The sequence below is a fragment of the Cnephaeus nilssonii genome (assembly GCF_951640355.1).
Source record: "Cnephaeus nilssonii genome assembly, chromosome: 10".
Classification (NCBI taxonomy): Eukaryota; Metazoa; Chordata; class Mammalia; order Chiroptera; family Vespertilionidae; genus Cnephaeus; species Cnephaeus nilssonii.
In genome coordinates this window covers 36,437,694-36,459,359 of record NC_137081.1, presented here as the reverse complement: position 1 = coordinate 36,459,359, position 21,666 = coordinate 36,437,694, and the positions used below count along the sequence as shown (strand labels likewise).

General features: G+C 50.9%; 1 protein-coding gene across 8 annotated transcripts in view; it reads right to left on the bottom strand.

The window, feature by feature from the left end:
- The window catches only part of FARP2 (FERM, ARH/RhoGEF and pleckstrin domain protein 2), a 100,322-nt gene that overhangs the window by 5,602 nt on the left and 73,054 nt on the right, over positions 1-21,666 (bottom strand). For 6 of the 8 annotated variants that reach the window (XM_079782273.1, XM_079782274.1, XM_079782270.1 and 3 more), the window contains exons 14-22: positions 13,966-14,144; positions 12,101-12,130; positions 10,479-10,568; positions 9,970-10,103; positions 9,378-9,459; positions 7,517-7,754; positions 4,153-4,283; positions 3,583-3,651; positions 2,925-3,014 (exon numbers count right to left, since the gene is read on the bottom strand). In XM_079782273.1, the coding sequence (XP_079638399.1) occupies positions 2,925-3,014; positions 3,583-3,651; positions 4,153-4,283; positions 7,517-7,754; positions 9,378-9,459; positions 9,970-10,103; positions 10,479-10,568; positions 12,101-12,130; positions 13,966-14,144 (1,043 nt within the window). The remainder of the gene's footprint in view (positions 1-2,924; positions 3,015-3,582; positions 3,652-4,152; positions 4,284-7,516; positions 7,755-9,377; positions 9,460-9,969; positions 10,104-10,478; positions 10,569-12,100; positions 12,131-13,965; positions 14,145-21,666) is intronic. The other 2 variants (XM_079782276.1, XM_079782277.1) reach the window with 1 other exon arrangement.

The following is a 21,666-nucleotide window of genomic DNA, read 5'->3' as shown; positions in this document are numbered from 1 at the left end:
GATGAAACTTATTCTCCTAGACAGTGACTGTAACATATAACACCACAAATGAGAAGAGTGTGGACTGATGAGAAACACAAAATACCCAGAAAGAGCCCAAGTGTGAAAACAAGGGCTGTTTATATGGTCAAGGCAGCCTTCGAAATCAGAATATGAAGGGTCCAATGAATAAGGGGAAAACTGATTATATGGGCAGAAAATGAGTCCCAATCTAATAACATCCAATGAAATATTTTAGGTAGATTAATTGAAAGAGAAAAATGAAACCATAAATGTACCAGGAAACAGGAGGTCCCCACACCATGGCACAAGGTGCCAATATAATCTTGGCAAGGGAGGGACTTTTTGAGCCCACACCAAGGACAGGAACCCTAAAGGAAAAGATGGCAGATCTGACTACAGAGTCGTAAGTTCACTCCCTCAGCAAGAATGTGCCACAGACTGTTCTAGGAACAAGACAAACACAATCCCTGTCCAGATGGGTTTCAATTCTACAAGGTAAAACCAAACTGCAGGCAAAGTGAAAAGGAGTTACTAGCTGGGGAAAGCTTTTCTGACTGTGAGGGTTGGCTGGCCTCTTTATAACTGTCACAAAAGTGCATGAAAAGCTAACATCATGGAGACCAGAGTGATAGACACGAATGCCTCCTAGAGGGAGTGCCAGGAGGCAAGGACCCAGCCAGCCTCGCTGACGTCCCAGGGCTGCTCCACTCGCCAAACTGGAAAAGATGAGGGTGAATCCCCAGTGCTCCCCAGGGCCGTGCAGATGGTGCAGCCTCAGATGTGCTCAGTGGGATGGTCCACTCGTCAGCCACACTCACACTGGAATGGCACACTGCGTCCAAACACCGCCTTTTGGGGTTTATTTCAAGGATGTGGTTGAGGTGTAGAGAGGCACACAATGGTGCTGTTTCTAACCCTGAAATGCTAGGAGCAGCTGGAGTGTGCAGTATAGCCAATCAGTCAAGTCAACGGGCCAGATCCCCACTGTGCGTGCATCTCCTCATCTCCACTTGACGAGGTGGTGGAAGCACAGAGGACACGAGCACGTTCACGACGCATCACTAAGAAAAACCAGTGCAGGCCACAAAACCGCTTTTTAAAAGTGAGTCCACTGTGGCAGCAAAATACCTCGATCTACATGTGAAGCTGGAAGGGCCTTGGGCAAAATGCCAACAGTGCTTATTGCTAGGTGGTAAAATTGTGACTAGTTTTCATTTTATATTTTCAGTTATTTTTTTCTATAATGAAAGTATAATGATGAAAACAGAGGGGGTCTGCTTCCAGTAATGGCAGGTGAGCTCTTTCAAACTGACCCTCCTTGCTGAGAGTGGAGAAGCTTGGAGGGACCCTGAGGGCCGGGAAAGGCAAGACACCTTAGAAGAAGACGGGGTGCGTGCAGGACTGCTCTGAGCTGCAGAAATCGAGACAGCAGGCCAGGCACGACAGCAAGGCATGATCGGATCCCACCCACGGACACCTGGAGGGGAGGCCTGGAGGGGGCCTCAGGGAGAGATACTCGCTGCAGTCAGATGCTCTGGATCCATGGCACCTCTGAACGTGGCCTCCTATCTTTACCATTCCTAAACGTGGCTTCCAGGCTGAGTGCACACTTACACGGAGGGCAAATGAAGGTCTCTCATCAGGCCTAGAAAGCACTGACCACAAAGGAGGCGGCTAACAACTGGATTACATTAAAATGAGGAATTTCTGTTCATCAGAATTACAAGTGTCATGTTGCAGCTGTGACAGTGGGGATGGGGACATGCTGGACAGAGTTCCCAGACCAGCAGGATCCCTAACAGCCCAGGCCAGCAACAACAGAGTGGAAACAGGTGAAAGGGCAAAGGGCAAGCTGGATGCCACACAAGAGACTACTGCAGAGACCTCACACAGGACTCAGAGGAAAGAAGCCAGGCTCCAGCTCACTGGGAGCTTCTCCAGCCCATAGCTTCCCCATCAGTGGTAGCGTGTTTTTTATTTTTAACTAGAGGTCCGGTGCACTGCGGGGGGAGGGGGTGGTCCCTCAGCCTGGCCTGAACTCTCTCCAATCAGGGACATCCCTCTTGCAATCCTAACCGTTCGCCTGCCTGCCGGCCTGGCTGCCCCCTAACTGCCCCCCTGCCGACCTGGCCACCCCCCAACTGCCTCCCTGCTGGCCTGGTTGTCCCCTAACTGTCTGGAAGGAAGTCAGACATCCAGAAGATATCCAGTCACCCAGTCTAATTAGCATATTACCTTTTTATTAGTATAGATAATCCTCACCCAAGGATACCAAGGATATATTTTAGAGAGAGGAAGAGGTGTGTGTGGGAGAGAGACACATCGATTGGTTGCCTCCTATACACACCCTGATCGGGGATTGAATGCACACCTAGGTATGTGTCCTGACCAGGAATTGAACCCACAACCTTCTGGTGTATGGGACAACGCTCCAACCGAGCCACCTGGTCAGGGCACATCTGACTGTATTAAAGCGGTGTGTGTATCCGTGTGTGTGTGTGTGTGTGTGTGTGTGTGTGTGTGTGTGTGTGATAACTAATGATGCCATGCAGGACCAAAATTGTCAATATAAAAGAGATACAAATTAAAGAAGTAGAAACGCTGCAGTCTTAAGATGTGGTGGTTTGGTTTTGTCTTTCAAACCCTGTGTCAGCTCCCACCCTTCCAGCAGCAAAGTGGCCCCAGCGCCTGCCGGGGGTCTTTGGTTGCACCTCCCACTCTGGGGGTGGCAGGTGCACAAGGTGAGTTGGGGGCTTGTCCTGCAGGTGCTGGTAGTGGTCCCAGGGTTGAGTCTGGAGGGGCTGCAGGGGCAGCTGTTTGAGCACCAAAAACAATAACCACAACAGATAGAAGCAGACCAACAGGTGCTTTAAGGTAGCCAGTTGAATCCCAAATACCACAGCGGGTTCCTCAGCACTCACCAGCATGCCATGAAGCGGGAGGAGGCCCCGGATCCGGAAGTGGCTGGTTCCCGAGACACCTCTGCTTGTGTACAGCAACATATCTGAGAACTGAGCCAGGCAGCTTTAGATAAATCATTTAAAAAACAAGTAACAGGGTTTTAACTGTCAGATGAACTTCAACTCCAAGGGCTCTATGGTGTTATCAAGTCTATTCAGCTTGCTGGTGATTTCTGGTGCAAAAGGGATTTTTATTTCATTCATAAAATTGTTTCTGACTAGAAGTAACTAGTAACCACACAAACCAGCAGACGTCCTTGGCCCAGTCACCTCTCATACAGGATGCTGAGGTCTGGATCTAACTGGATGTGAGGAAGAAGCGGATGACAGGAAAGCTGGTGGCAGCAGGGACTGGCTGAGAGGGCCTCAGCTCCCAGAGTCAAAGCCGGAGAGCAAGACCCTGCGAGCTGGCAGCTCGGCAGGACAGACACCCCTGCAGCCACAGGCACGTGAATTTTCTAAGCGCTGGCTTTGCTCATCCACGGACAGAATCAGGACGGCCGCTGGCCTGGAGTGTGTTCTGTGACCCTCACTTGGCTCCTGTCTGACTTTGAGGCTGCCCACCTGGCCCAACGCGCTGGCATAGTCCCCCTAACACAACTGCTGCCCATCCACCTACCAGAAAGAACATTCTCTGCTGCAGGCCCTTCCTGGTGAGCTTGTGAAGGCAGCCCTCACGGATGAACTCCTGAAAGACAGCAATGAGGTCTGCATTGTGTGGGCCCAGAGCTGCCTCAGCAGACAGCACGCTGGCGGGGCCGGGGCCTGGCTGATGTCACCATGTGTGCTTCTCTGAGCCACTGGATGAGCCCCTCACAGCCCCATCCAGCCCTTCACCGGTGCCCTCCTGCCCAGATGTTCAAGGACCTTCCGCACCTTCCTGCCTTCCTCCTTCCTGTCTGCGCCTCATGGTCACCCGGGGCCTGTCTGGGTGCCAATTAACTCAGTCTCCAAACCATCTGCTGAGCACCTTACAGCAGGTTGGCTACACTAGGCTGTCATATAAAGCAAAGCATACTGCTCTTATTGAGAAGCTTCTGGGAAGTTCAGCCATAGAAATGAAGCCATGAGTTCCACATTGAGGAAAACTGAGTCACACACGTTGAAAGGGTGAATTCTGTGGTATGTGAATTATATCGCAACCAAAACAATGAAGTAACCAGCTCAAAAACCTTTTTGAGTCACTTACCCTGCCTGGAGCGATGAGGTTCTCTATGCCAACCAAGTCCCGCTGCAGCTCTGTCAGCTTCTGGAGGTTCTCCAGTCGGACGAGGCTGTGTTGTAGTATGGAGGTCACTTCCGTGATGACCTTGAGGGCATCTGTGTGAAGAGACCCCTCAATACAGGCTCCCGGGCAGGTGGGCCAGGGGTGGCACAGACAACCCTGTTCCCCCGCTAGCACCACTTTGTGACAGGAACTGGAATTTTATTTTTTTAAATCCTCACCCAAGGACATGCTTCTATCAATTTCAGATGAGAGAGGAAGGGAGAGGGAGAGAAACACGGATGCGAGAGTGAAACATCCATCAATTGCCTCCCATACTTGCCCTGACTGGGGATTGAACTTGAAACCTGGGTATGTACCCTGACTGGTAATCAAACCAGTGATCTTTTGGTGTATGGGAAGATGCTCCAACCAGCTGAGCTACAGTGGCCAGAGTAGAACTAGCATTTTATTTATTTTTTATTAAAATATATATTTTTTAAAATATATTTTATTGATTTTTTACAGAGAGGAAGGGAGAGGAATAGAGTTAGAAACATTGATGAGAGAGAAACATCGATCAGCTGCCTCTTGCACACCTCCTACTGGGGATGTGCCCGCAACCAAGGTACATGCCCTTGACTGGAATCGAACCCGGGACCCTTCAGTCCGCAGGCCAACGCTCTATCCACTGAGCCAAACCCGTCAGGGCTTATTAAAATATTTTTATTGATTTCAGAGAGGAAGGAAAGAGAGAGAGAGAGAGAGATAGCAACATCAATGATGAGAGAGAATCATTGGGCAGCTTCTTTCTATACGCCCCCTACTAGGGATCGAGTTTGCAACCCAGACATGTGCCCTGACCAGAATCGAACTGCAACCTCCTGGTCATAGGTCAACGCTCAACCACTGAGCCATGCTGGCTGGGCCAGAACTGGCATTTTAAAAAGCAGTTTTAATTCAAGGAACATTCTACTCAAACTCCACCCATAGCTAAGGCACAAGTGCAGGTTCCTGCAGATGAACCAAAACTTGAATTTGTTCAGCCCAAACTACTGACTAGCCAACACTCAGATGTGGTCAAGAGAAAGAACAGTCTTTCTTTGTAAATAACTAATGTTACAGGCAAAGTAGTATTTGTTCTTTAGGGAAAACCATTTACTATAGTTTAAAGTCTAAATAATTTGCACCTTCAAAGTATTTGTAATTTTCTCCTTGAATGGAGGTGCAGATGCTAATCATATAGTTCAAGCCAAGTTATGAAAATTTAGAATCAGGAAGGAAAACATATTCAGGTGAAACACAAACTCAGATATTGAGAGTGGTCTTCAGAGACCTGACCAGGACACACTGGGAGCAGCTGCTTGGCCAGACTGGCCCCACCCCGCACAAGCAGGGACCACATCTTCCTTGACTCCTTGTTTCAACCACTGATGGGGGCCTGCTATCTTCTCATGAGGACCCCGCTGACTGCCTGCCCACTGCCCCTCGAGGTCCCAAGCAGCACAGGTGACATCCACCCCACCCAACTCTGCGCCTTCTCAGCTCCAGCTCCATGAGTCTGGTAAGTGGAGGTCTGTGAGTGCTGGTTCCCCAGTACCTGCCCCAAAGCTTTAGGAGGATGAAGTCAGATAAGGAAGCACCTGGGGAGATGAATTACTCATTCACAAATGAACCATTATAAGAGCCCTGGTGATGCTAACACAGGGCGGACACCTGGAGTTGCTCTGTGCAGACTCCTGAGCTCTGGCCCCTCTCTTGCCTCGCCAGCCCTTAGGGCCACGCTCAGGTCTGAGTGACACACTGTTGGCAGAGACTCTTCCCTCTGCTGTTCACTGCAGGCTGCCTGGCCCCACGTGTCTGCCCTGGATGGCACCCAGTGCCACCTTGCCCTTGGACAGTGTGTGTGCATGGAGTGCAGGGCTGGAAGGTTTGACTGCCATGTGGGCGCCACATTGCCCTTGGGCTGGAACTAGAAGCTGCCAGATGCTGGGGATGTGCTTCGGACACAGTACCATCCCGTGCCTGGGTCTCCACGGAACCAGCGTGATGTTGACAAACCATCAATACACACTTAGCACCTGGCCAGCCCAGGCACAGCCCTTGGGAAACCCTTACTGAATGAAGGATAAAATTAAGATGCAAGGCCATCTTCTCTAAGCCCCAACCTAGAGGTTCCTCCTTTTGTCCAACAGGCTCAAGCTCAACTCTTGGGAAGACCAAAAGGGCTGGTAACATCGACACCCCAGGGGCCTTCTTCCCTGGCCCTGTGGGTGGGTGGGTCGTGGTGGGACGGGACTCCATCAGCTGAGCCCTCCAGAGACGGCTGAAGCAAACCCATCCAGGTGCCAGTTGTTGGCACCATGGTGGGTCAACAATTTACAAAGCACTTCCAGAAGTGCAGCCTCATTTAGCTTTTGTATCAGCCCATGAGATGGTTTTACTGATGAGGAACCTGAGTAGTGAGGGTGCCCGGCCCTCTCCATGGGCATGGCCTCCCCGATGACCTGGAGAGGGGCCACCCTCTCCTCCTAGCACTGCACCCCCTGCAGGAAAAGGCTGGCAGAGGCCAGCATGGCAGCATTTTAAATGTGCTGCACTTTTTTATTTCCCTGAAAATGCTTGGAAATATTTTTGACAATTTTGTCTTTTCCTTTGTAGCAAACATGAAACACTTGCTTTTAGAATGAAGAGGAGAGTAATCCATTTTGTTTCTCATTCATCAGAAAGCATCTTATTTATACCCACTTATTACTATGGGAGACCAGCTAGAAGTAGTGCTAGTCTTTTACCTTACTTGTAATGACGATGGTGAATTTACTTGTAAAAACCTTCCTATAGAGAGTAACTTCCTGCACTAAATTTATCCTACAACTAGAGGTGATATTGTAGGTTAAAAAGGTCAGGGTTTATCCTCTTGTTCCTTTAACACACAAAAATGATGAAGTCCGTCTATGACAGAAACTTCTAACAGGCCACCCTGGACCAAACGTTTGGGTTTTAGCGTCAAGGCTTGCAGAACAGAAATACCTCCAGGTAGCAGGTCCCTCTAGGGGTCATTCCACCCCCATTGCACTCGTGGGGGCTCCTCCAGGGCGATCGGAGCCCTTCACTCGTGGTTCCGATTTGGAGCAGGGAAAGGCAGTGGGGCTGGAGGGCAGCACTGGCCTGTGCAGACCCAGGGCCTGCTGGGCTCCGTCAGCTGGGGAGGGGGGTGGGCAGTGCCAGCTCTGCCCCCGCAGACGTGGCCCTCCTGGGGGGAGCGCACAGCCTGAGCTTCCCCAGTAAGGGAGCCGAAGCCTGCCGGTTTGCCCACGCCGCTCCTCCCTCGGCACGGCAGCCCGCTCACCACGGCAGTCGGCGTAGTCGTGGTGCCCAGGCGCGTGGTGCCCGCACAGCCGCTGCAGCAGCAGGCGGTAGTGCACCAGTCGCTGGATGGGCTTCAGCAAGAACGTGTTGAGAGGCAAGTAGCAGACTTTCTGGAGCTCGAACTCTTTGTACACGGTCTCCAGCTTCCTGGAGCGTTTGGTGGCCTTTTCCAGTTCTGTCAGCACCTCGTCGTGCCTTTGGAAGCAGCCGGTGAACTGCTGTGGAGGCACAACAGGGGCTCGTTAGGTCAGGGCCCTGGAGAGGGAGTCCAGCGAGGAGTGGCCTGTCTGGACGGCTCTCCGTGTGGACGTCACACTGGCTGGAAACCCCAATGGGGCAGCACAGAGGACGATGGCCAGGGCGTGTCAGCTGGGTGTCCAGCCTCCCTGGGGGTCCTCCGGCCCCATTGGAGACTCCACCCCAACCCCACCTCACGCCAGCAGGAGGGCACCCCCTCGCTGCTGACTGCCCTCAAACCTCAAGTGGGGGGAGGACCACAGATGAAGCGCCGAGGCTGAGAGGGCTGTACCCGCCTCAGGGAGCTCCCCGCCTCGGAGAGGCTGCGCCAGCCACACTCCAGAGCCGGCAAAGCGTGTTCCAACCCACTTACCGGAGAGGGAGGGTCACTCCTGACACTGTCACACACCAAGTGCATACATGTACGGGCTGGCAGTGTGTCAGTCATATTAAACTCAACTAGTCCCTACCTTCTAGAAGTTTCTAATATTCAATCAGTTTGTTTTGATGTGACTTGTGTGGTATAGGCTCAAACAGATTTATATATATTTTGATTTAATGTTTTTGTAAGGGCTTCTGGGATAGGTGGTAACACTTATTCATGAGCCGGGCTCAGAAAACCAAAACATGTGAGGGGTAAAGAAGGGGGCTCTGGGCAGAATGGAGCTCTTCCCGCAGGGCTCTCTGAAGACGGCGTAAGCGATCCTGTGGCCCCTCAGGTGTGTAGGAGCGGAACGGGTGGAAGGACCTCAGGAGTCTGGGCGGACTGGGTGGGGGTGGGACAGGCCTGGGACGGAGGTGCCGCCTCCCAGGGAATGGGTGCGACAGAGAAGGCTCGGGGACTTGGAGTGATGCGAGCGGGTAGAAGACGGCGGTGGGAGGGACCCCAGTCTCAGGCTGGATGCCAGAGCTCCAGGACAGATGTGTGGGCGGGAGAGGCCCATCCCAGACTGTTCAGCAAGAGCAGGACCCTGCGCAGTGAAAGCACAGCCGCTGTGTCCAGCGCCTGTGGGAGCCGGCCCTCCCGAGAAGGCCTCCCGCTTCCGCCGCGCTGCTGACCGGGTTACCTACAGCCAACCCGTCCGGGCTTTCCTTGGCACATTTTCTTCACGAACCTCTAATGCCTCTGAAGGAAAACTCCTGAACTATGAGCCCAGAGGAGAGTGGACGCAAACCCTAACAACCCCTGCACAGGCTCTGCGCGCCCTGTCTGGCGGGAGCTCAGCAACAACAGCACCAGCACAGCCGGAGAGCCAGCTCCCAGCACACGTCCCCTGAGGCTGCTCTGAGGTGAGGGGCTTTCTGAGGGGCCTGGCTCCCAGAGGAAGGACCTCTGAATGGAGCTGTCCTGACCGAGTGCTGCTCGGAGGGAAGAGCTGCCTGGAGGGAAGGCTGGGCACCGGGAATGATGATGCTCCCAGGAGATCTTGCTCCGAGGAAATCCCATCCTGACTGGATGGAATGAGGGGGGCTGCAGTGAAGGGGTGCTGTTGGGGTGGACGCTGTCCTTAGGGGAAGCAGCTCTGAGGTGAGTGCTGTCCCCAGGGAACGCGGTCCTGAGGGTACACTGTGCTGCACGCCAGGTGCTCGCCCCGAGTCGCTACCTTTAACTGGTGCATGTTCCGGAGCAGGACGTCCCCAATTCGCTGATGGCTGCCTGGGGCCTGGGCACCGGAAGGTCCTTCCCTGGAGCAGAGATGGACAAATACAATCAAACCTCGGGACAGCTTGTGAGATCCACGCTGATCGATCTCGTGGGCCAGCTGCCCATCACGGCCAGGACAGCAGCGAGCTCCTTCGAGTGGAAGGCCTGTGCTTGACAGACGCAGTCTTTACGTGTGGGCCATTCTCTGACAGACAGTAACTAGGAAAAAATAGAATCATCTACTTTTAACAACTCTGTTCATTCTTCTGAAGTAGGATGAGTAAATGTGATTATTACTGTCTACTCCTCACACGTTTTAAAAATAGACTTCAATGAAGTAACGACTCTGGTGAATTAGCGTCTGAAGCTGGGACGTTCCAGAAAGCAGTGGTGGTAATGAGGGGCGGCCGCGTGTGCGGGGAGGGGGCGGCCGCGTGTGCGGGGAGGGGGCAGGCGCGTGTGCGGGGAGGGGGCGGCGCGTGTGCGGGGAGGGGGCGGCCGCGTGTGCGGGGAGGGGGCGGCCGCGTGTGCGGGGCGGGGGCGGGCGTTACCAGAGTGCCAGCCTCTGCTCCAGCTCACACAGGAAGCCCCTGTGGAACTCGTAGATGGGGTCGATGTTGGAGAAGAGCAGCGTCATCAGGTCTGCAGGCATGGCGTCCTCCTTGACCACGGCGCTGCGGAACCACTGCGGGAAGAGCGGAGCGCGGTGCCTGAGGGACCACCCCGGGCCTGTGGCCACGGGACAGCTGTGCTGACCCAGAGTCCCCTGCGGACAGCTCACATGCCGTGGCTGTCCTCTTGACTGGCCACCAAATGTCCCCAATATTACAAGAGAACTATTCTGGATGAAAAGCCTCAAGTGGCTATATTCCCAGTTTTATAAAAAAACGGACCCAATATTCTGACCCGACTTAGACATTCTTTAGATGCATTTCACAGAACACGTACATGTAGATCTCATGATGGCTGAGAAGTATTTCTTTGGAGGGCTCTCCTGTCTCTGGTTCAGAATTAAGAAATATTAAGAAAATGAAAGGGACAAAAGACGTAGTTTTCATACCACAGTGATAACTTCTAAGTCTTTCAGGTACGTGCGCTCCGTGGCGAGAATCTCCTTGGCTATGAAGTAGGCCTCGCCGGCGGCTGTGCCCTGTAAGAGGCGCAGACGGTGAGCACGTGCCCGTCAGACACGCTTTCTTCTGCTCAGATTGACGTTCTCACATGGGTTTGACCGTAATTCCTGAAGACACTCCCTTCTGAGTAAGAATATAAGCCCGGTTGTTTCTCCTTCACATGTTTTTTCTCATGGCATGTTACTCTTTTTGAGAAAAGAATTGCTGTTCAAACATCAACATATTGAAGCTAATTATTGGTTTTGCAAAAAAATTATTGTTCAGATACCACTGCCAGGAGTGTAGCTGCTTAACACACAGACATGAGAGTGTGTATAGGTATACATGTAATTATAACGATTAAGCCTAACTCACAAAAAAGTCATTAATATTGCCAACAGTATACATCCTAACGGTGCCCTGTGTGACAGCACCAGGCGGCCAGCACATACCAAGGGCCAGGCCCGAGATGGCCCAGCGCTGGAGCTCTAAACCCCATTAGGGTCTCTGCCCGACGTGCAGGTGTCGGCAGGCCCGTCAGCAATGATGGGACCCTCTGGAGCGGAAAGGGTGGCACTGCGCCCCTGGGGACCCAGGCCCCCCATGCCTGGCTTGCGGCAAAGCACAGGCCTCACGCTTGGGCTCGATGACCCCTTCTCCATCCTTCCTGGCTGGACGACACCCGGTCCCGCTCTATCCCTGCGCCCTTGCGTTGTCCTCCACCAGGCTGAGATCTTTAAGAGGCCAACTGTCCCCACGTCTGCCATGCAAGCATGCCTATGAAGCACAGGCCAGCCCCAAAGAGGCACCTGAGACGGGCCCAGGAACAGAGTGGACAGCATCTCAGCGGGAAAGAGACAAGCAGCCTGGCCCTGGCTGGTGGGGAAATTCCCAGCACAGGAGAGAAGTCCTCTGGACCCGAAGCAGAGCAGGAGGTGAGGCAGCCACAGCCTCCAGGGAGAGGGTGGGGCTGGCAGCTGGGTGTGGGAGACAGGTCAGAGGTCGAGGGGGAGGGGTTAGAGGTGCAGCAAGCTGGTTACTGGCAGGGAAGGCAGGGAGGGATTTCGGGGTGGTGCAGGCTGGGAGGGGTTGGGGCTCTTCAGGAGGCCTCTTCCCACCCTGGGAAGGGGAATGGCAGGAGGAGGGGTGGGACCCTGGATACACTGAGGGTCCAGTTCTGGTGTGGGTGGAGGTGTGAAGGACAAAGGAGGCAAGGGTGACTGCAGTTTTGGGCCTAAGCCAAAGGAAAAAGCCTCTGACCCATGCAGGTGATAGGTGTGAGGAGGAAGGTCAGGGGTCAGGTTGGCCCCCATTTCCATTGCTGACCCCCATTTCTAGGGTAAAGAAACCTCTCAGGAAACCCTCAGTGGAGAGAAGGTAAGGCAGCCACCCACACCTCTGCCGCAGGCTGGGTGTTGGGAGGGGGAGCCCGGGAGGGGATGTGCTTTCTGCCACGCTCTGCCACCTGCCCCGCAGAAAGCAGCGAGAGCCCGAGCGTGGTGCTGTGGCCACTTCTCTCAGCCCCGCACAATCCCCTGTAAGAGGCACCAGCCACCGTCAGCTTTCGTACCTTTCGAGTATTGTTGGTCCTCACCAATTTCTATTAGAAAGGAGGAGAAACGGTGCGTTACGTGGGAGACGCTGGTGAGAACAAGCCACACGGAGGCTCCTGAGGGAGGCTCACAGCCTCTGCCTCTCCGCACAGCCAGACGTGAACGCCCTGGCCACACCCCGATTCCCAACCCCTGCATGTTTGGTTGTGAAGCTGAGGAACCCCAAGACTGCCCAGGTCCCACTGGGGAGTCATCAGTGAACCTGGGGGCCGGGCCTTGTTGGGGACGCAGGTTCACAAAACCAGCACAGAACACAGCCAGTCCCTCCCTGGGGTGGCCCAGGGGGCAGAGGTGAAGAAAGCGCTGTCCTGCCACCCCGGGAGCCCCCTGTGCTTGGTGCTGCTTTGACATGTAGCCTGGGACACGCAGCATCCCGTGGCCACATGGCCGGGAAACAGGAGGCAGTGTGTGAGGTGGCTGCACTGTGACCTCCCAGAGGCCTGGTTAGGTAACGATGGCCATAGACACCTCTGTTAGCCATGAACCTCAAGGGTCAGGTGTCAGAGGGCATCACCCTACAGATCACCACCTCAAGATCAACTATTTTATTAATACAGAAAGTAACAAATTAAAATTTACTTTTTAAAACAGCATTCCTCCAAGCCATTTTGTTACCGCACCAAAGCAACATGGCCAAGATGGAGGCCTGAGGGCTGGGGGCTGGCTGCGAAGCCCCAACCACCGGGGGTGGGGGGGGCGTCCTAGGCTGGAAGCCAGCCGGCACCTACACCTCACACAACAGCAGGACTCCCTTCCAGGGCTGCTGTCACTGAAGAGGGCCCGGGGACCCGGCACAAGGACAGATGTCTGCAGAGGCCTCCCCATCCCTGGAAGAGTTGCAGCCCCCCTGGTGAGGAATCTCATTGGTCCAGCTCAGGTAGCCCTGGATGTCACATGCTTTTTGGCCAATTCAGGAGGAAACACACAGAGCGCTAAGTTGTTCTCGATGACAGCTGCCCACATGACAGGCACCTGCGAGGCGGGGTCCCACCACTTGGGGACCAGTTCAACACGGCTTCCTTCAGGTGTGCACCTCGGGGGCCTCCACTCGGTGCAGGGGAACAGAGAGATGGTTCCTGGCTTCTCCCTCTCCATGGCCCCCAGGGCCCACACAATCCACAGCCCATTATTTTAACCACTCTCTTCCCCAAATGTCACATTCCCTGGACCCTTTGCCCTTCCTCATGTGCTCACACGCAGAGCCACCTTGCCCTGACTGCCTTGACCAGGACATGGCCCACGCTGCTGGCCAGGGCCACAAGCGGGGAAGTGGCCACAAGGCCAGGGTGCCAATGCCTCTGGCCATCGCCTTGGCCTTGAACCATGAGCTCTCTACCCTACCTTTTTGCACCTGCCCCACTCCTATCCCTGGGGATCACCTCCACTTTCTACCCTAAATCCACCCTATCCCTTCCCTCCCCTGGCATTGACACTCCAGGACCCACTCATACATCAGCCCAACTCCCTTGATCCCAGACAAAACCCTTCCTGTGCATTAGACCTGCCCGTTACTGGGCTGAGGGCTCCTCCAGGGCCTGCCCCTTTCTGCCACATCCCCAGGACCCAGCCCAACACTCGGAGCCCATAGGTGCCAGGTACTGTTACAAAGGTCCCAAGAGATTCCCCAAAAGTGACAGGGGGACCTCAAGACGAGATTTCTCTAGGGAAGCCAGCTCACCAGCTCACCTCAGCAGGCCTGGGGTGGGAGGGCTGTGTGGGCATAGAGCCCAGTCCTGCTCCGCCCACAGGCTTCCCAGCCCAGAGAGAAGTTTGCAAACCCAGGCCCACCAGCACCCAGCCCTCTGCTTGGGGCGGTGCCCACCTTGTGTTTCGGCTCCTCCTCATCGTCCATCCTGGTTCCGCCAGCGTCGCTAAGGACAGGGCTCAGGAGTGGGGACGAGCCCCGCTCGGCTGGGCCCAGCGTCACCTGAAACACAGGGCTCAGGCTCAGTGGGCTCTTCCGGGTGGAGGGAGAAGGCTGAGGACTGTCCTTGGGAAGGCCTGGAATTGAACAGGGCGGGGGATGGAGTGAGAAATGAGAAAGGGCCAGGATGCGGCCAGACACCACATTTCTTACCAGGCGTTAGCCGACACTAGCCTTACACTGCTGCTCGGCACTTCCTGGAAACTGTAAGTAAAGACGCTACCACATGCAGTTCTCAACGTGACATAAAGTGAACATGAGAAAAGGTCGATGGCTGACCAATCTGACTTCACAGATGCCAACCACAGGCGCGGGACCCCGGGAGCTGGGCAGTTCCAGGGCTTCTCTTTGCTCTAGAGATAAAAGCAGCAGCACAAGCATGGGGAGCAGGACAGACAGGGAGCAGCACCCTCTGTGTACGAGTTAGAGACATATCGAACGGATGATAACATAGCTGAAGAAATGTCTATTTTAAGGCCAAACTCATTAATCATTAATTAAAAAAACGGATCATAAAAAATTACAGCTCATTATATTGTTTTCTACTTAATTGAATTTTCCATTAACAAAGATTTTATTTTGGTTTCCTAGAATTATACCACAAAAGTAATTGTTAAATTTCCCCCCTTTTTAAAACAATGTTTGCTTTTGACTAGACAGAAACCAAAATTTTGGCCTAGTTCTAAAAAGGCTAATGATGAGGTATATTCTATCCTACACTTTGTAAAAAAGAAATTCTCTTTATCCATTATTTTAAAAAAATTCTTAAAGGTTTATTTCTAATGTCCCCTCCTCCCGTGGGAAAACAGTTACTATTAAATGCCGAATTTTAAAGATACCATTAAAGCAGAGTTTTAACAAAAAATGTAACTGCTGTTTAAAAGCTCCTTAAGATAGACATTTACCTTAAGTTTCCAAATGTATAGAGTTTTAACACTCAAACTACCATTATTTCTAACTATGATTAAGTCCGCTTACAAAATGCTGGGGTAGAAATAACTCAATTCGAGCCCGTGGAGGTTGCTCACTCCCTACACAATGGCTTAAAGCAAGACCCTCCAACACTGAAGACTTCAGATGCAGTCACCTATAGTGACCAGCTTATAAAACCAAAGCTTGGTTTATTTATCCCAAAGCGTGGAAGTGTGTAGGCAGGTGTAGAGGTTTTGTGAACACCCGACACACCTGTTTCCTGCTCCCTGGACAGTCATAAGCAACTGAACTAGAGTTAGTTAGCCGTCCCAGGCAGCTGAGGGCTGGCCAGGGCCCTATTTTCACATTGACAAATCTGGAGCCTGGATGCCACCGAGGTGCTTCCAGAGATGAATTAGCAAAGTCAAGACGGCAGTTACCTCTGGAATTTCTCACAACTGACAGAGTTAAAACACGACGAGACACTCACTCACATTAGAAAACCTGGACAAAATAAGGTATGTAATTAACAACCAGTTTATTAGAATTTGCTTTTATTACACATTTAAAATATGCTAAGCCACCTTAAAATAACATAAAATTCCTATACCCCTTCTCCCACACCAGGCCGGGTAGACTCTGTAAGTTCTGAAGGGCCCAAACCCGAATGGAGGGCTAGTCCCCAGCACAGTTACTTTTCACACGGAGAAGAGGCATGTGTCCAAAGATGAGCTACTTAGGATTTGCACTCCAAAATCCTTTTGTCCCTAATAAGCCCAACATTGCATTATGAGACACCTTCACACATTGAAATTTTAGAAAAAGTCTAGAAGTGACTAATAACTCATCTATTTATTCTTCACAATTGTATTGTTCAAGGTGTGAGAGCCAAAATGTTTTATGCTCACTGGCTGTGAAAGGAAGTACAAGGTCATTGTTTACTCTCCCGTCTACCAGCACCGCACACAGCACCTCCCTTGGAGATGGGCAGTCCCACAGCAAATTACTAGTTGGCAATTCACCAAAAAGTTGCTGCAAAACTTGACTTCACTTTTCAATAGCAGAAGGAGAAAGCTGAGGAGATGGGGTGACCAGCTCTCTGCTCTGTTGGCCAGTGTGGGCTAGTAAAGCTGTCAGATTAGAGATGCAGCCCAGTAAACAGCCCCTCTGTGAAGAACTCGTAAAAGAGAGGGAACCCTTTCAGGACGGACTGCTCATTTGGAAGGTTAAAAGTCATCATTTGAGTTAGCATTGTAGATACTTATTATTTCACAAAAATTGTCAACTCACAATTTAGTGAACAGATTAAAAAGTATCACAAACTGCCATTAAATACTTGTTTTTATTAAATCTGTCAGCTACAGCACAATGTTTTAAGTCATACCTCCTTCCAATTATGTAAACACAGATCCTACACGATAAAGTCAACAAATCTGTGGGAAGATATCTTTTCAAGCAAATGACTCATCTACACCCAGGTTGTCTGAGTGTACATCATGTGCCCATGCCCTATCCTATGTGGCCAATCTTTCTACTGTGTGTGTCGCTAACACACACTCCACACCAAGAAACAAGCGTGGACCGCGGCGCGGCAGGCGTCTCTCCAGAAGTGATGCTGGAGTAGCCCCAGCCTGCTGGGATGATGTGAGGGGTGTAAGAGGAGCGCTCCCTTGCCTCGGAATATCCTGCCCATGTTCACAATGCACATTGGAGCGCCTGGATAAGAGGCAGATGCCTTCAGAACTTCAGGTATCACAGAATATGTTTAGCCTTAACTGACATGGTGAAGAATTACCCTGAGATTTTTGTAAAAGCAGATCCGTGCCCAAGGTCCTCTGCGGAACAATAGGCAGGAAGAGTGGATGCTGTTCTGAGTTACAAGAGTCCCTACGACAGCATCCACTGAGACACAGAGCGTGCTTCCAGACCACTATGGTATCAAGGAATGGTAGACAAAGAATTTTTGGAAATTCTTCAGTTTTCAAAATCTGGTTACTTGAAAGTGACTGACACAGCGGTAGTTATTTCACTGAGCTTCGAGTTTCTGCTGGAGTGGATCAGACTGTCTACTGTGTTCACAGACAGGCTCCGTTCTCAAGGCTGCAAGTTACAAAAAATGCTTAAATTTAAAACTATTTCAAACTTGGCAGTGAGTACGTCTGGCAGTTGGTTTTCTTTGCTTTGTGGCATTCGTTATTTCCAAAAATTTCAAAATATTTATAATTTTTGAAATGTCACTTGAAAAAGCACAGTATTATACGTTGTGCTTACCTTCATTTTCTTCATCTAACTAGGTGATGAAAGACAAATATCACGATTAGAGGAAAGTTAACATTACTTTTATTTCATACCTTTAAATCCTCTTCATCAAATCTCTATAATAAATAATCTTGAACATTTTTGCCTAACAGTAGAGAAAGAATCAGCTCCAGTTTGGAAGACTCAAGGTTAAGTTTGAAGGTTAACGTGACAGTAGGAGGCATAAGATCTAGAAATTCCTTCTTTCGCTTGAACAACGGCTCAGTAATCCCATGAGAGTAGGGATGGCTGACTTGTCCAAAGAATCCAGGTGAATGTGAGCTTGCTGCTGAGTTAGCAGAACACTATCTCTGGCTCCATTTTTGGACTAGAATGTCATGAGTCACTTTACACAAAATTTGGCTTAAAAAAAGTAAGTGGGCAGTAGAAAAATGGCCCAATTATCAGTTCATCTTATGCTGTGTTCCCGCAAAGGTCACCTCCCTGCTCTTCTTCTTCATCTACAAAACAGCAGGTGAGAACCTGACACATGGTCTGTCCTCTCCATGGGGCCGAGAAGCCTACACGAGGAAGGTTGGAGTGGGTGCCTGGCCCACGACACACGTGGTGACCTGAAGTTCAGAGGGTGACATCAACACGTGCAGTGTTCCCAAGAAGCATTTTTTAGTTTTTTTTTCTTTTGTTTGTTCTAAATAATCAAGACTCTTTCCTTGTTGAGAAAAACAGGCGCATTAACCGATAACATAGTGACACTGTGGGTCATTTGTCCGGCTTGGTGCCTGCTGGGCGTGGGGTCTCCACTGTGCGTGCACACACGTGAGTGTCCCAGGGAGCTCTGTCTTTGTTCTAGTAAACGACACCTTTTGTCTCAAACTTTGAGAAGCTGTGACTACAGATTCTCTAAACTATTGGATCAATGACAGCAAGGTCCCCAAAGCAAACTATTCAATAAATGAAAATGTCTGTCGGTGACTTTCATTAGAAAAGAAATGTAATCTGAAATAACATACTTCAAATATAAAGGCCATACAGTGGTACTCTCCTAACAGGCAACCTACAGAGCCAATAGAGAAATGCTTTTGAGCAGTTTCTTAAAATTTGGATTTGTCACAGAGGTGTCTCTCTGAGGATCCACTCGCTTCCATCACCACTTCATTCCCAAACTGGGGCACTGGGCAGTGGTGGCCTCGGTCAGGGAGCAGGGCCGGCCTGACGTTGGAGGGAACTGACGCTCGCTTGGTGACCCATCACCCTCTTCTCTCAGTGGGGAGTGACTGCCCCCTCAGGGTCTCGGGGAGTTTGTGCAGACAGGGTCTTTTCTAGAAGGCCACTGGCATGTGCCAGGCACCTTAAAAGCCAGGGAGGAGACCACCCCCAACTCCCGTGCAGCACAGAACAGCCCAGAGGGAGCAAATGCTGCTGCCCAGGAGGCGGGGGGTAGGGTATCACCAATCCCATGACCCAGGTGTGGCCGGAGCGCAGGGACGGCTCTGGGGAGGCAGCAGAAAGCATTTAGCCAAATGGGAAACAAGTTCAGAGCTGGAGTAAAGACTGTCCAGAATCTGAGCTGAGGCTACACCATGGGCCAGGGATTTTATAGGGTGGGTTCTAGCCAACTGGGTGGGAAAGGCAATAATGTTCTCTTTTTCAGAATTAAGAAGCCAACAGCACGTGTTCTGTGCACAGGACCAGCCCAGGGACCACATGGTTCAACCCAAGGCTGCAAACAGTGCTGCCCTCAGCCAGAGCCTCAAGCTTAGCGCAGGCGACTGCCATCCACCTGTGCACCCGACCACGCAGCTGGGCTGGCCGACAGAAAGCACTGAAGGTTGGCTAAGGCTGAGAAAAGCAAGCCCTCTCCTTGCCCCCACTGGCCTTCAGGGGATGGTGTCCACATCTGAAACAGACAATGCCTGTTTGCTGCTCAGAAGCCTATAAAGTGAAGAGCCATTTCAGGGATTCATTTAACATAAGAAATAATCTTTAATTATGTAAATAAAAACTATAACCAAGTAGAGGGAAAGAAAGCTAAAAAGCCCATTTAAAAATTCATAGTAAATATGTCCTTATTTTATTGAATAAACAATTAAAAAATTCTGAATTAGTACATATCTGCACATTTATAAATGGCAATTCCAATGGAAAACAAGCTTTACAAGTACCACAAACCAGGCAACATAATGTTTCTTTAAAGAATGAACAAGTTCAAATGCATAATGAAACGCCAGTTCCTTCTCTCCCCATTTTCCAGAGGAATGTAGATGCTTTCATGCAAAAAAACAGCACCTGGGAACACTTAAGGCACAGCTACTGTGTGACGAGAGGGGCCAACAGTGGCCACTACAGCAAGCTGACAAGCTTTGTACCTTCCGGACAAGGGCCAAACAAAACCCCGACCAGTAAGCCTCCATGGCTTTGGGAACAGATACTAAAGTCCTCAATTTTAAGTGCCTGAGAAAACACTAACATTTCATCTATGAAGTAATTGTTCTAGTAGCAATTTAAGTTCCATGAACGAGGAGGGAATAACCGTACCGTGAAGACATAGGACTTGGCATCACATGTCACCTACACATAACACATAGGGGAATGGTTCACGTGCTGTTTGTGTACAGTGCAAAGTTGTCACTGTGGCACGGGACATTTTCCGTCACCCGCTGGGCAGCAGGAGCCGCGAGCCTGCACTGGGAGCAGAACGTTCCTGCCCACCAAAGCCATTCAAAAGGCCTTTGCAAGATGACAATGACGGGTGTGACATAACCAACAGGCTTAAAAGTCTTTCATATTAAACTTCTTTGGTGTGCTCTTTTTACTGCCCATCTCTCTGTCATTACTATTTTTTCAATGTGTGTTCAGTGGAAAAGGGGACCCTAAGCTGATTCTGTACTGAGAGAGGAAAAAGAGCTGCTCCCACTGCACGTCATACTGTCCATGCATCACTCTTCCCAACACGGAGCTATGCTGCTGTAGACTTTAACATTCACAGATTGGTAGAATACCTGGATTTGGAAGCTTGAATACAAAAATAGATTTGGTAACTAATAAAAATAAATATTCTACCTAAAGCAGGGTGTATTAGAGGTGGACTCCGTAGGGACAACAGGCACAGTCTGCTGGGGGCCTGGCAGCGTGGGGACAGCACAGGCCTGCGGTCAGCTGGCCAGACCAGCACACATGGCCCTCCTGTCAGGTATAAGGCCCTGGGTCGAGTAAAGGATATCAACAGATGAAAAGGGAAAACTGAACAATTATCCTGTCATCCAGGTAAATGGGTCCACCCTCCCCAGGTGGTGTCACTGCATAACATAAGGGCTTCTCATGATCAGTAGCCATCAGCAGGCTTGGCCTCGTGGCCCTCACTCTGGGCTGTTCTGGATGTCTTGAGTATTTGCTAAAATCACCTCTCACTAAGGTCAAATACAACAAGGTCACTGATTACACGACCTGCCATGAGTGGAAAACTACAATGTGAGCAGGAAATGTGGTCCTTTCTAAAGAAGTTCCTCTGGGTCGGGCGGGGCAGGGGAGGGATGTTTACAAACCCTCAAAAATGAAAGGAGGAGCTATGAGCAGTAACCAAAGAAAGCCACAAGTGATTTTAAAGTAAATTATTTCATTATAAAGGAAAAGCTGTAAACTCAAAAATATTATGAACACGCTGGAAAGTAAAATTTAATAATTTCTGCCAAAAATCTAAACTTGGACCTGAAAATGACGCCTTCACCAGCAATGTCCACAGAGCATCTTTCCTGTGCTGTGGGCCCCCCAGGCCGGTGGGAGGGAGGGTAATGGTCGATGAGCTCCAGATCCAGCCCAAGGTGAGCGGCCCGAGGGGCGGGCCAGCTGTGGGCATGAGGAAGGACCACTTCTTCCACAAGCCACTGGCACAAAAGAGGGGTCTTCTACTGACAGGGGAGCTAAGAGCTACCAGCCACATGTGGCAAGCACTCGAACAAATCAAATAGCAACAAGTGCTTTAGACCAGTGGGCAAACCAAGCCTGTGCGCAGTTTAGATGATGCCGAGGGCTCTCTGGTCTGTGTGACTGTTTGTGTGGGGTACGTAAGACGGCATCCTTATGTCTCAGACATGTGCAGAAATTCAGAGGGAAGTTGCCAGCATGCAAGGGACCCACTTCAAGTACTGCAGCCTCGAAAAAGGAGAAAAGGGGTGTGTGGTCAAGCTTTAGGAACATTGAGTGGTGGGGGACGGGTTCATTCGTTCCTTATACTACCGTTCTTGTTTCTGTAAATTTTGAAAACTTCATAAACAAAGAGCTAAAAAATAATCTCTAGAAAATAAAGTTTCATTGAAGAAACCAAACCAAATCCTTTTATGGGAAGGCCTGGGCAGAGTTCTACACAACGTGTCTTCAGAATCTCAAGAGCATGACCCACCACCTGCAGCCTGGCTGCACTCAGGAGTGGCC